The sequence below is a fragment of the Oryx dammah genome, unplaced genomic scaffold, assembly GCF_014754425.2.
Source record: "Oryx dammah isolate SB20612 unplaced genomic scaffold, SCBI_Odam_1.1 HiC_scaffold_11227, whole genome shotgun sequence".
Lineage (NCBI taxonomy): Eukaryota > Metazoa > Chordata > Mammalia > Artiodactyla > Bovidae > Oryx > Oryx dammah.
Genome location: NW_024080620.1, coordinates 2392684 through 2405522, shown reverse-complemented (window position 1 = coordinate 2405522; position 12839 = coordinate 2392684). Strand labels below are relative to the sequence as shown.

The 12839-nt window shown below is 39.2% G+C and overlaps 1 protein-coding gene across 1 annotated transcript in view; it reads left to right on the top strand.

The window, feature by feature from the left end:
* Positions 1–12839, top strand: part of LOC120861099 (serine/threonine-protein kinase TNNI3K-like) — a 329844-nt gene that overhangs the window by 114409 nt on the left and 202596 nt on the right. The window contains exons 12-13 of the mRNA XM_040236762.1: positions 11678–11764; positions 12338–12394. Coding sequence (XP_040092696.1) covers positions 11678–11764; positions 12338–12394 — 144 coding nt within the window. The remainder of the gene's footprint in view (positions 1–11677; positions 11765–12337; positions 12395–12839) is intronic.

Sequence of the window (12839 nt, the reverse complement as noted above, 5' to 3'; positions counted from 1 at the left end):
TATGTATATGTGCATGCTCAGTCATTCAGTCATTTCCAACTCTTTCTGACCCCATGGACTGTAGCCCTCCAGGCTCCTCTGTCCATGGGATTTTCCAGGCAAGAATACTGGAATGGGTTGCCATTTCCTTTTCCAGGGGATCTTCCTGACCCAGTGACTGAACCTGCATCCCCTGCTTGGCAGGCAGAGTCTTTGCCACTGACCACCTGGGAAGCCCCCTAATATGTGTAGTTGCATACAAATATATAACATAATATTTTAAAATTTTAGTACAGATTTCCAAGTCTCTCTGCTCTAGCAGGATTGTCCCCCTTCAGTCATGGAGAATTATAAGATTCTGTGGCGATGTTTTCAAACCATTATACCATCTGATTTGTTGGATCCCTTTACTTAGATATCTGAGGAGCATATAAAACTCAACAAGTCCAAAATTGAATTTAATATCTTCTTTTTCCTTCATCAGTCAGGGTCTCCTACCATATCCCTCATTCATGATGTCATTGAATGGCATTGCCATTCTCTTAGTCACCTGAGTCAGAAATCTGGATTGGTCCTTGACTACTGTTTCTCTTTCATCCTCGCTTTCCCCACATCCATTCAATCAAAAAGTCCTGTCATTTTACTTCATACTTACATGAAGTATAAGTATTGTATGAAGTATAAGTATGAATCTGTTCTTTTTTTTACTATCACTGTTTTAGTTCATAACCTTTTCCTTCTTCTCCTGATCCATTTTATTCACCTTATAACTACTTTTTTCTTTTTTGTCTTCAGCTTTGATTCCATTTTCCAACTGTGAACTAAAAGATGTATCCAAGGTGTAAATAGGACCATATCACTCCCTAGCTTAAACTCCTTCACTGACACACTATCCCCTATAGAAAAAAGCCCCAGTTTAATATCATTACCTCAGTTTGTTATGATGGCATACTCTGTGCCCTTCCTACCTCTCAAATATCATATCCAGTCATTCCTGTCACATGAGTGATCCACGTGCTACAATTATCATCATATTCTTTAGATCACTAACATTCACTGAGGCTCACTGTATGCCAAGCATATTCCAAACTGCATTATCTCATTAAATCTACACAACAACCCTGTAAGACAGTGTCTATTCCCATGATGTTGCTGTTGTTTAGTTGCTAACTTATGTCTGACTTTTTTGCAACCCCATAGACTGTAGCCTGCCAGGCTCCTCTGTCCATGGGATTTCCAGGCAAGAATACTGGAGTGGGTTGCCATTTCCTTCTCCAAAGGATCTTCCCGACCCAGGGATTGAATCTGCATCTGCTGCCTTGTCAGGAGGATGCTTTACCCCTGAGCTATGCAAAATTACTTGCTCCTCCCTACACATGTCCTGTTATTCCAGTTTTCTAAATCTTTTCTCATGCCATTCTCTCTTTCACTATACCCTTCCACCTTGCCTACTCCACTTCACTTTAAATTTCTGATTTCTACTTAGCCTTCAAGATTCAGTTTATGGATCCTTCCTGTCTTCTAGAAAGTCTCCCCTGATGTTCCAGCCTAGTACACGTATCCGTTTGTTTTATTGTGCCATACTCCTACTTCTGTCTCTGGTTGAAACATTATTCTCCATAACTTTTTGAGGACAAACATTTGGGCTATTAATCTCTGTCTTCCAAAACCTTAATTCAATGGCTGATTCCTAATAGCTGCTCAATACACATTTGTTGAAGTGAAATAGAGAATGAGGAGATATTTCAGTCATAACATTCTATTAGGTATCTCACTACATGGCATACAATCAGTCATAATATAGTTGAGCTTTTCAAGAACACTAATTACTAATACCTGTTTTCTCTGTGGGGATTTTTAAAAAAATATTGTAGGTTTTTGTATTAACTGCACAATTCTAATACTCAAAGTAATAGGCAAAAGATTTTAAAGAATATTCTAAATAAACTTCCTCTTTCTACTCATTGGAACTGCAAAATTTTTTAATCTGGCTAGAATGCTTTTATTCTCCCTTTGTGCTTAATAACTCATGCTTATCTTCCAAGTTCAGCTTAAAAGACAATTCCTCAAGGAACACGTCCCTGACCCCTCCAGCCTATTGTAAAATAACATTGTTATGCACACTCACAGCATCTTCTACCTTTCCTTCCTAAAGAATCCGCCTGCCAATGCAGGAGACACAGATTTGATCCCTGGGTCGGAAAGACCCTTGGAGAAGGAAATGGCAACCCACTTCAGTATTTTTGCCCGGGGAAATCCCATGGACAGAGGAGCCTGGCAGGCTCCATGGGGTTGCAAAAGAGTTGGACATGACTTAGTGACTAAACCAAAATATTTGTATTCTAAACAAATTATATAAAAGATATATATATATATATATATATACACTATACAACATACACAAAATTTACAGTGAATATATATACATATATGTTTTCCTACTGCACAACATTACAGGAGTAAAGGGTATTTCTGTTTCAACATTATACTCTTGTACTTTGTGCCATTCATTCATTCATTCAAAAATCTGTGTCACAAAACTAATATGTGATAGACAGTATACTCAGAACTGAGGTAAAATAGTGAGTAAAAGAGATAATATCTCCCTACACTTAAGAAGTTTGCATTTCTAGGAGAAGAGACATGTCATAAGAAGGATAACAAATAGAAACTATCATATAATAATAAATGCTAAGAATAAAATAAAAAGGAAACATAATAGCAAGTAAAAAGTTCAAAGACACTATTAAAATGAAAAAGTCACAGAGGGCTTCCCTGGAAAGATATTGTTTGAGCTGGTCTCTAATGGGCACTCAATAAATATGTGTGGAAGAGAAAGGAAGGAGAAATAAAGGCAAAGTGCAAAGGGAGGAAAAAGAGGAAAGAGGAATGTTAAATGGTTTGTATAAATGTTCTTTTGCCAAAAGTGTTCATCTTTGTGGAGTCTTATCTCAAGAGGAAGGAAGACTAGCGACATTCTATCTAGTCCTGGTGAACAAGGAACAAGAATTCTTGTTAAGGAACAAGAATCATGGGGGAAGCAGGGAGTGTGTTCTCTTTCTCATGATATCAAATTAAATCAGTTTTCAGATTTATGTCAGAAGAACATGTCACAAGTCTGAAATTTTGTTCCATCTGATTTTATTGACGGTGTGAGGAAGCAGGACTGTCAGGAGGAAAATGAGCCACTGAAGGGCAAACAAACATAAGGAGCCATCCTCTGACCTCACTTTTCAGTGTTTCTGGAAAATGGGTTTTAACCTGAATATAAGGGGGATAGCAAAATATTGAGCAAAGCCCCATCTATATCATTGCTGTGAGAGTTTTATTTTTTTGAGGCAGGTATAAAGAAGGTCCAAACTGTTCTTCTGATGGCCTGGACATGTGGTACATATGAGATCAATAAGAATTTCTTGGCTTCTTTATCAAGATCAAATCTCCATGTTTTCTACTTAATCTCAGACCCATAGGGCCTCACAGTCGGAAAGTCAGAGAAGGTCTTAAGACTGGTGTCATTCACCATTAATCTTTAGATCTAGTTTTTAAAATGATTTTCATGGCAAGCTTTCTTCTGTGTTCTTAAAATAATTTCTCATAGCAGTGAACAACATTCATTGTTTCTAGGATGAAATGGTAGGGACTGACAGACAACCTTATAGGGAAATAATAACATTTGTACTTTTCCTTTCTCAAATAATTGTGAATCCTCTTTTGTGTATGTGGCCACAATATAGATACTAAACTGTCCGTGTTCCAGCCCTTTGGATGGACTTGTAGCCTTAAAGGACAACTTAGGTTTTAAAATAAAGAGCTATTCAGAAATTTTGGGGTGGGGGGGGGAAAATCATTCCTAATGTAAGGAATAAAGGAACATAAGAAGAAGACATTAAAGGCGAAGCCTGGGGCTTGGGGAATAAAGACAGGAGTGGAAGAGCAGGGAGCTGGAAATGAAAGTGACTGCAAGCCAGCGGGGAAGAATCCCATATGCCAAAACCCTCAAGGGCACCCGTGAGTAATAGTCTGAAAGTGCAAATCATTATTATAACTGCATTAGGCTAATAACATAGCAACCTCCTATTTAAGTAAAACACTTGGATGTAGATAGTAAATTCTTAGATATGGGAAAACATTTTATTTAATTAGTGGAACTTCGATTATCTCTGGATGTGTTCCATTAGTGTACCTTGGTTATCTGGGTTTATCCATTATCAGGAGTTTGGCTCACAAGTCCATTTAGTGAGTTCCATCAAGGCCTTTTTCTGCTTAACCCCTCACAGCCAAGTATCAGGGTACTGGGCTCTAGTGCTTTTGAAGTTTCTTTGCACACACTGGTAGTTTGTCAGAGCAATGCTAGTGGAGGAGAATTGCCCGTACATGCAGCAGGAGGTGGGAAGTCAGGCAGAGATGCCTTCCAGAGCCAAGGGGGCCTCTTGGCATTTCCCTGGCAGCCTCGTGCTTATCATCCGCCAGAACCCAGGCACTCATTAGGCTCTTGATGAAAAGCATCCTAAGGAAAATGCCAGCAAATTGTTCCACTGTGCTGGCAGGAAATTAAAACTGCTCAGAGAAAGTGGAGCCAAGAGAGCTGTTGAGATGAAAGGTAACATCAAGGGTGTGATCACGGACTCACAGAGGCATTCAAGATTCAAGATGTGGCTTTCTGCTTCACTAGGGAAAGCAGGAGGCCCTCTCAGCTGTCAGCCACTGTCAGTCCAACAGAATGGCTGAGACTGGTGAGGAGGTGGGCTCTGTGATTTAAGCTTTGTTGTGCTTGGGTAAGTGCTTATGGTTTGGGTTCTTTTCTTTCCCCACAGGAGCCTCTCTTAGGAAAAACAGAAATAAGAAAAAAGATTTGTTTTTGATTTGTTCTGTTCTTCCTGGTCCCAAACACTTAAAAATAAAATTAAGTAAAATAACAATTTCAAAAGTATCACAGGTCTTATTTAAGTAGGATCAGATAGTGTGGATAGGAGCAGATAAAATCTTAGAGCGTAAGAATCTAGCAGTGGGACAGATGAAGGGGTGCTTTAATTCTGTGGGAAATTCTTGGTGGTGGTGCTAATTTGCCTGAGGCTCAAATGGTCATTAGCAGTGCAGAAGAAAGAAAAGCAGTACCAACATGCAAATATAAGCACACTGAGATTTGATTTGGTAGGCAGAGCAATGGCCCCCAAAGATGCTGAAGTCGTGTTCACTGGAACCTGAGAGTATGCTGCCTTACATAGCAAGTGGCAAAGGGGAATTAGGTTGAGGATGGAATTAAAGCTTCTGACTAGCTGACTTTGAAACAGAGAAAATAAACCTGGATCTTCCATATGGGCCTAATGTAAGATTGGGCTCCTAAAATGTAAGCAGAAGCCAGAGTGATAGGATGTGAGAAGGACTCAGCCAGCTGGTGATGGATTTGAAGATATAGAAAGGGGGCCACAAGCCAAGGAATTTTGGTGGCCTCTAGAGGTCAGATTGTGGTCCACTGGAGAACAGAATGGCAAATCACTTCAATATTCTTGCCTTGAGAACCCCATGAACAGTATGAAAAGGCAAAATGATAGGATACTGAAAGAGGTACTCCCCAGGTCAGTAGGTGCCCAATATGCTACTGGAGGTCAGTGGAGAAATAACTCCAGAAAGAATGAAGGGTTGGAGCCAAAGCAAAAACAATACCCAGCTGTGGATGTGACTGGTGATAGAAGCAAAGTCCGATGCTGTAAAGAGCAACATTGCATAGGAACCTGGAATGTCAGGTCCATGAATCAAGGCAAATTGGAAGTGGTCAAACAGGAGATGGCAAGAGTGAACATCAACATTCTAGGAATCAGTGAACTAAAATGGACTGGAATGGGTGAATTTAACTCAGGTGACCATTATATCTACTACTGTGGGCAAGAATCCCTTAGAACAAATGGAGTAGCCATCATGGTTAACAGAAGAGCCCGAAATGCAGTACTTGGATGCAATCTCAAAAACGACAGAATGATCTCTGTTCATTTCCAAGGCAAACCATTCAATATCACAGTTATCCAAGTCTATGCCCCAACCAGTAACGCTGAAGAAGCTGAAGTTGAATGGTTCTATGAAGACCTACAAGACCTTTCAGAACTAACATCCCAAAAAAGATGTCCTTTTCATTATAGGGGACTGGAATGCAAAAGTCAAGAAACACCTGGAGTAACAGGCAAATTTGGCCTTGGAATACGGAATGAAGCAGGGCAAAGACTAATAGAGTTTTGCCAAGAGAACACACTGGTCATAGCAAACACCCTCTTCCAAGAACAAAAGAGAAGACTCTACACATGGACATCATCAGATGGTCAACACCGAAATCAGATTGATTATATTCTCTGCAACAAAAGATGGAGAAGCTCTATACAGTCAACAAAACAAGACCAGGAGCTGACTGTGGCTCAGATCATGAACTCCTTATTACCAAATTCAGACTGAAATTGAAGAAAACAGGGAAAACCGCTAGACCATTCAGGTATGACCTAAATCAAATCCCTTATGATTATACAGTGGATGTGAGAAATAGATTTAAGGGACTAGATCTGATAGATAGAGTGCCTGATGAACTATGGAATGAGGTTTGTGAGATTATACAGGAGACAGGGATCAAGACCATCCCCATGGAAAAGAAATGCAAAAAAGCAAAATGGCTGTCTGGGGAGGCCTTACAAAGAGCTGTGTAAAGAAGAGAAGCAAAAAGCCAAGGAGAAAAGGAAAGATATAAGCATCTGAATGCAGAGTTCCAAAGAATAGCAAGAAGAGATAAGAAAGCCTTCTTCAGTGATCAATGCAAAGAAATAGAGGAAAACAACAGAATGGGAAAGACTAGAGATCTCTTTAAGAAAATTAGAGATACCAAGGGAACATTTCATGCAAAGATGGGCTCGATAAAGGACAGAAATGGTATGGACCTAACAGAAGCAGAAGATATTAAGAAGAGGTGGCAAGAATACACAGAAGAACTGTACAAAAAGGATCTTCATGACCCGGATAATCACGATGGTGTGATCACTCATCTAGAGCCAGACATCCTGGAATGTGAAGTCAAGTGGGCCTTAGAAAGCATCACTATGAAAAAGCTAGTGGAGGTGATGGAATTCCAATTGAGCTGTTTCAAATCCTGAAAGATAATGCTGTGAAAGTGCTGCTCTCAATATGCCAGCAAATTTGGAAAACTCAGCAGTGGCCACAGGACTGGAAAAGATCAGTTTTCATTCCAATCCCAAAGAAAGGCAATGCCAAAGAATGCTCAAACTACCACACAATTGCACTCATCTCACACGCTAGTAAAGTAATGCTCAAAATTCTCCAAGCCAGGCTTCAGCAATACGTGAACTGTGAACTTCCTGATGTTCAAGCTGGTTTTAGAAAAGGCAGAGGAACCAGAGATCAAATTACCAACATCCACTGGATCATGGAAAAAGCAAGAGAGTTCCAGAAAAACATCTATTTCTGCTTTATTGACTATGCCAAAAGCCTTTGACTGTGTGGATCACAATAAACTGTGGAAAATTCTGAAAGAGATGGGAATACCAGACCACCTGACCTGCCTCTTGAGAAATCTGTATGCAGGTCAGGAAGCAACAATTAGAACTAGACATGGAACAACAGACTGGGTCCAAACAGGAAAAGGAGTACATCAATGCTGTATATTGTCACCCTGCTTATTTAACTTATGTGCAGAGTACATCATGAGAAATGCTGGACTGGAAGAAACACAAGCTGGAATCAAGATTGCCAGGAGAAATATCAATAACCTCAGATGTGCAGATGACACCACCCTTATGGCAGAAAGTGAAGAGGAACTAAAAAGCATCTTGATGAGAGTGAAAGAGGAGAGCGAAAATGTTGGCTTAAAGCTCAACATTCAGAAAACGAAGATCATGGCATCTGGTCCCATTACTTCATGGGAAATAGATGGGGAAACAGTGTCAGACTTTATTTTTTGGGGCTCCAAAATCACTGCAGATGGTGACTGCAGCCATGAAATTAAAAGATGCTTACTCCTTGGAAGGAAAGTTATGACCAACCTAGAGAGCATATTGAAAAGCAGAGACATTACTTTGCCGACTAAGGTCCATCTAGTCAAGGCTATGGTTTTTCCAGTGGTCATGTATGGATGTGAGAGTTGGACTGTGAAGAATGCTGAGCATCGAAGAATTGATGCTTTTGAACTGTGGTGTTGGAGAAGACTCTTGAGAGTCCCTTGGACTGCAAGGAGAGCCAACCAGTCCATTCTGAAGGAGATCAACCCTGGGATTTCTTTGGAAGGAATGATGCTAAAGCTGAAACTCCAGGACTTTGGCCACCTCATGCGAAGAGTTGACTCATTGGAAAAGACTTTGATGCTGGGAGGGATTTGGGGCAGGAGGAGAAGGGGACGACCGAGGATGAGATGGCTGGATGGCATCACTGACTCGATGGACGCAACTCAGTGAACTCCGGGAGTTGGTGAAGGACAGGGAAGCCTGGCATGCTGCGATTCATGGAGTCGCAAAGAGTCGGACACGACTGAGTGACTGAAATGAACTGAACTGAACTGAACTAGAGGTTAAAGCGTCTGCCTGCAATGCAGGAGACCCGGGTTTGATCCCTGGCTCAGGAAGATCCCCTGGAGAAGGAAATAGAACCCCACTCCAGTATTCTTGCCTGGAGAATCCCATGGAGGGAGGAGCCTGGTAGGCTACAGTCCACGGGGCTGCAGAGTCGGACACAACTGAGCTACTTCACTTTCACTTTCGGAAACTGGAAAAGGAAAGGAAAGGAAATTGATATTACCTAGGGCCTCTAGGAGGAATACAGGCCTGCCAACAGCTTGATTTTTGCCCAGTGAGAATCATGTTGGACTCTGATCTCCAAAACTACAACATAGTAGAGTTGAATTAAACCACTATATCTGTGGTAATTAACAATAGCAAAGAAAATGAATATACTGGTATTTAAACTGGTATTGAATATTCATTGGAAGGACTGATGCTGAAGCTGAAAGTCCGATACTTTGACCACCTGATGCAAAGAACTGACTCGTTTGAAAAGACCCTGATGCTGGGAAAAATTAAAGGTGAGAGGAGAAAAGGACGACAGAGGATGAGGTGGTTGGATGGCATCACCGACTCAATGGACATGAGTTTGAGCAAACTCCAGGAGTTGGCAATGGACAAGGAGGCCTGGTGTGCTGCAGTCCATGGGGTCGCAAAGAATCAGATACAACTGTGCAACTGAACTGAGCTGATTTAGAAAATTTATCTGAAGTTCCAAAAATAGAGTTTCCAAGTTCATTTACATTTTGAAGCAAAATAGTAAGGCAAGAAAGCAGTGAAAAAATCCAAAAGGCATATTTATATGTTAGAACTGTTAGGCATATTACATCTATTATCTCTCTTAATCTTTACGACAGCCTTATGAAGAAGTCTCATCACCTCTAATCTGTAAACAAGGATATTTTTGAAAAGTAAAAACAAATCATGCCCTTCAATTAATCAAAATCTTCCAGCAGTCTCCCATCTTCTCTGCGTTAGTATCCAGACTCCTTATCCTCACCTATAAGCTGTAAAGCTCCACATCAGGAGTATTAAAGTGTGGATTACTGATCAGCCTCACCTGGGACTTTGTTAGAAAAGCAGCTCTCAGATCCCACTATAGACCTTTTCAATTGGAATCTCTGAGAGTAGGGCTCAGGAATCTGTGGTTTAACATGTCCTCCAGGGGATTCTTGTACACACAGTTAAGTCTGAAAAGCCCTCCTCCACATGATGTACACTCATGTACTTCTCCAGCTAAATCTGGACCACTCATCCTGGCTTGTGATGCTCCAGCCAAACTGGCCGTCTTTCATCTTCTGAACATGTCATGCTTTCTCCCATTTGGGGCTCTTTACCTTATCTCTTCTTTCTGATTAGTAGATCTTTCTTTAGAAATTTACCTGTTGGCTTATACCTTCCATGTTTTGCAGTTTCCTTGATTGTGAGCACATGAGAGTCCGGTAAAAGAATACTGATGGTACTAGTTTCCCATTATTTCATCACCCATGTGTGCATGCCACGTTGTTTCAGTCGTGTCTGACTCTTTTGCAACCCCATGGACCATAGCCCACCAGGCTCGTCTGTCCATGGCATTCTCCAGGCAAAAATATTGAAGTGGTTTGCCATGCCCTCCTTACCTGTTTCGATGATTTGAAAAAACCATTGATCTGCTACAGATGATAAGATAATGAACACTAGTTGTTAACTGTAAATATGTTTTTCTGCAAGTTTAAACAATCATAGAAAAGAAAACAATTGTTTTCTTTTTTTTTAACTTGAATCTGGGTCTGAAAGGTTGCATTTTAAAAAGCTTTTAGTGCTGATAAATATCTTAATCATTTCATCTTGTGATTCTTCATGCTCTATTAATTTTAATTTTTTGAAGGGAGGATTTAATAAGCAGGCACAATTCACAGCATATTCTCTATATTCTAGCTAAATGTATCTAAAGCCATATTAACTATGAACACTTCATGATAGATAAGCATTTATACTTTTTCAGTTTCTAAATTTTGCCCTTTATACAGTGAGTTCTGTTGCAATTCACAAGTCTCTTGGCAGGGTCTTTAAGGCTGACTTTGTTTTCTTCTTGTATAAATTAGCTACAGTAGATTATTTTCACAGTTAAAGCATAAAATAGTATCAAAGTTTAGTTCTATTGAAAATTGTCTGTCTACTCAAGGAGAATTTGACATTTTATTCTTTGTAATTTTAAGTTCATAGTACAATTAACAAGTTCCCAAATTTTGGTGGTATTATGTAATAGAAATTTATTTCTCAGTCATATTACAGTTCAGGGTATGCATTTCTGGTCAGTGGATTGCTTTTTCCCCTCCCATATGGTCTCAGAGCCCTCCACATCCACCTAGCAAATAGGGAGAGGAGAGAAGACTCACTTATTTCTCAGAGTCCAGACCTGGAAATGACATCACTTTTGCTCGTATTTATTTGATGGGTAGTTTTCACAAAGCCACAGTTAGATGCAATGGGGATACAGAGTTTTTGTCCCTGGATGGGCAGACATTCTCAGTGACAGATTCACTCTGTGAATGGGAACTACAAATATTGGTAGACAGCCAGGTGTCTCCTGCCACAGGAATCTATGGAAATTATCTTAATGCCTTGTTATACTGTACTTGCCAGTCAAATGTAATGCTCAGTCACAGCAAATAAATCTCTCCTTCCTGGTTACCAAATGTACTTTTCACTCTTCTAATCATGATCTTTTTATATACTCCCATTGCACTTGATGTTTACTCATTTAGTAATTCTACAATTCTTATTGTTTGTTCAATTACACTAAACTTCGTGAGAGTAGGACCACAGTTGCCTTGTTCATTGCATCCCCCATATCCAACATAGTGCTTGAAATAGTGCCTCACATATAAGTCTTTTTTTTTTAATTAAATTGTACTTGACTTACAATATTATATTAGTTTCAGGTATATGACTTTGTGATTCAATGTTTTTATATGTTACAAAATGATGGTGGAGTCTTAATGAATTATTTTAAATGAATGCATGAATGAAAGTTCTCAATTCCTATTGCAGTGTATTACTTCTTAAGATTCATCCTGTTTCAAGCTACCTCTGGTTATTTTGCAATTAGATGGTGAGCTGAATAGATCAAATAAGAATTAAGACCCTTTGCCCTTCTTTGTCTTTTCATAAAGGACATGATGCAATTGTCACACTTCTGAAACATTATAAGAGAAATCAGGATGAATTGCCCTGTAATGAATATTCTCAGCCTGGAGGAGGTACCCTCTTTCTTTTTAAATTTTCATTGTAGTGATATTGTGGCCAAAGGTAAACTTGTGTTTCTGTTAGCAACATTTAAAGGTCCAGGAGGAAGGCCTATCAGATTAGCTTTATTTTAAGAAAATTTATGTCTGAGTAAAGCTGAAAATAAAGAAGCCCCCACTTAGGCTACTTTCTAACTCACCCATCTGCAGTTCCTCCACGTTTTACATCCCACGGACTGGATGTTTATGAGGCTGGTACATGCCTGGGAAGGCCTAGTAAGCTGAGCAGTCATTTTCCCTTTCAGCAATCTATTAAGATAGGACAGAGAATACTCATATGCAGACACAAATTAAATTTGCTGGAGTCTGCTAGACCTTGGATTTTTATTTTTAATCATTTTATGTACACTCTAAATAAATACTTGCTATACAGTTTCAGTGTCCAGAGAAAGACCTGGGCTTAAGTTACACTCTCACTTGGTGTTATTAGCAAGTTTTCTTTTGTTATGTGCTTCTTTGTATAATGTTTAACTTTTATGTAGGAAAAATCATTGCTACTTTTAACTCTATAATATAATTTGATTTCAGATGGCTCCTATGTGTCTGTTCCATCTCCTTTGGGGAAGATCAAAAGCATGACAAAAGGTATTTTAATATGGGACAATTGTTATATTTTATTACTGACTAATTACTGCCTCAAATATGATAACTTCCTATTTTGTCTTACATATTACAAATGACTATTTTGCAGGCATAAGTAATATTATTAGTAGATCATTCTTTCAACAATTAACCTCATCTGCTGTTATTTTGCATATGTCCTCTTAGTTCATGAAGGTGTAACAGTGAGAAATCCGTATGAATATTAAAAGAAGATCAAATTCTCATAGACTTCTGTATTTTTAATGAAAGTTAAGTTGTAACTATTAATATCTTTCATAAGAATTGGTAATAGGATTGTCATAGGGAAAAAACTGAAAAAAAATTAATTATTTTTCAAGAGATCCCAAATAAGTAATACTTTGGTAACTTTTTGAATGTATACTACATACAGAAATTATTACCACTGAATCAGGGAAGTAAAACATAT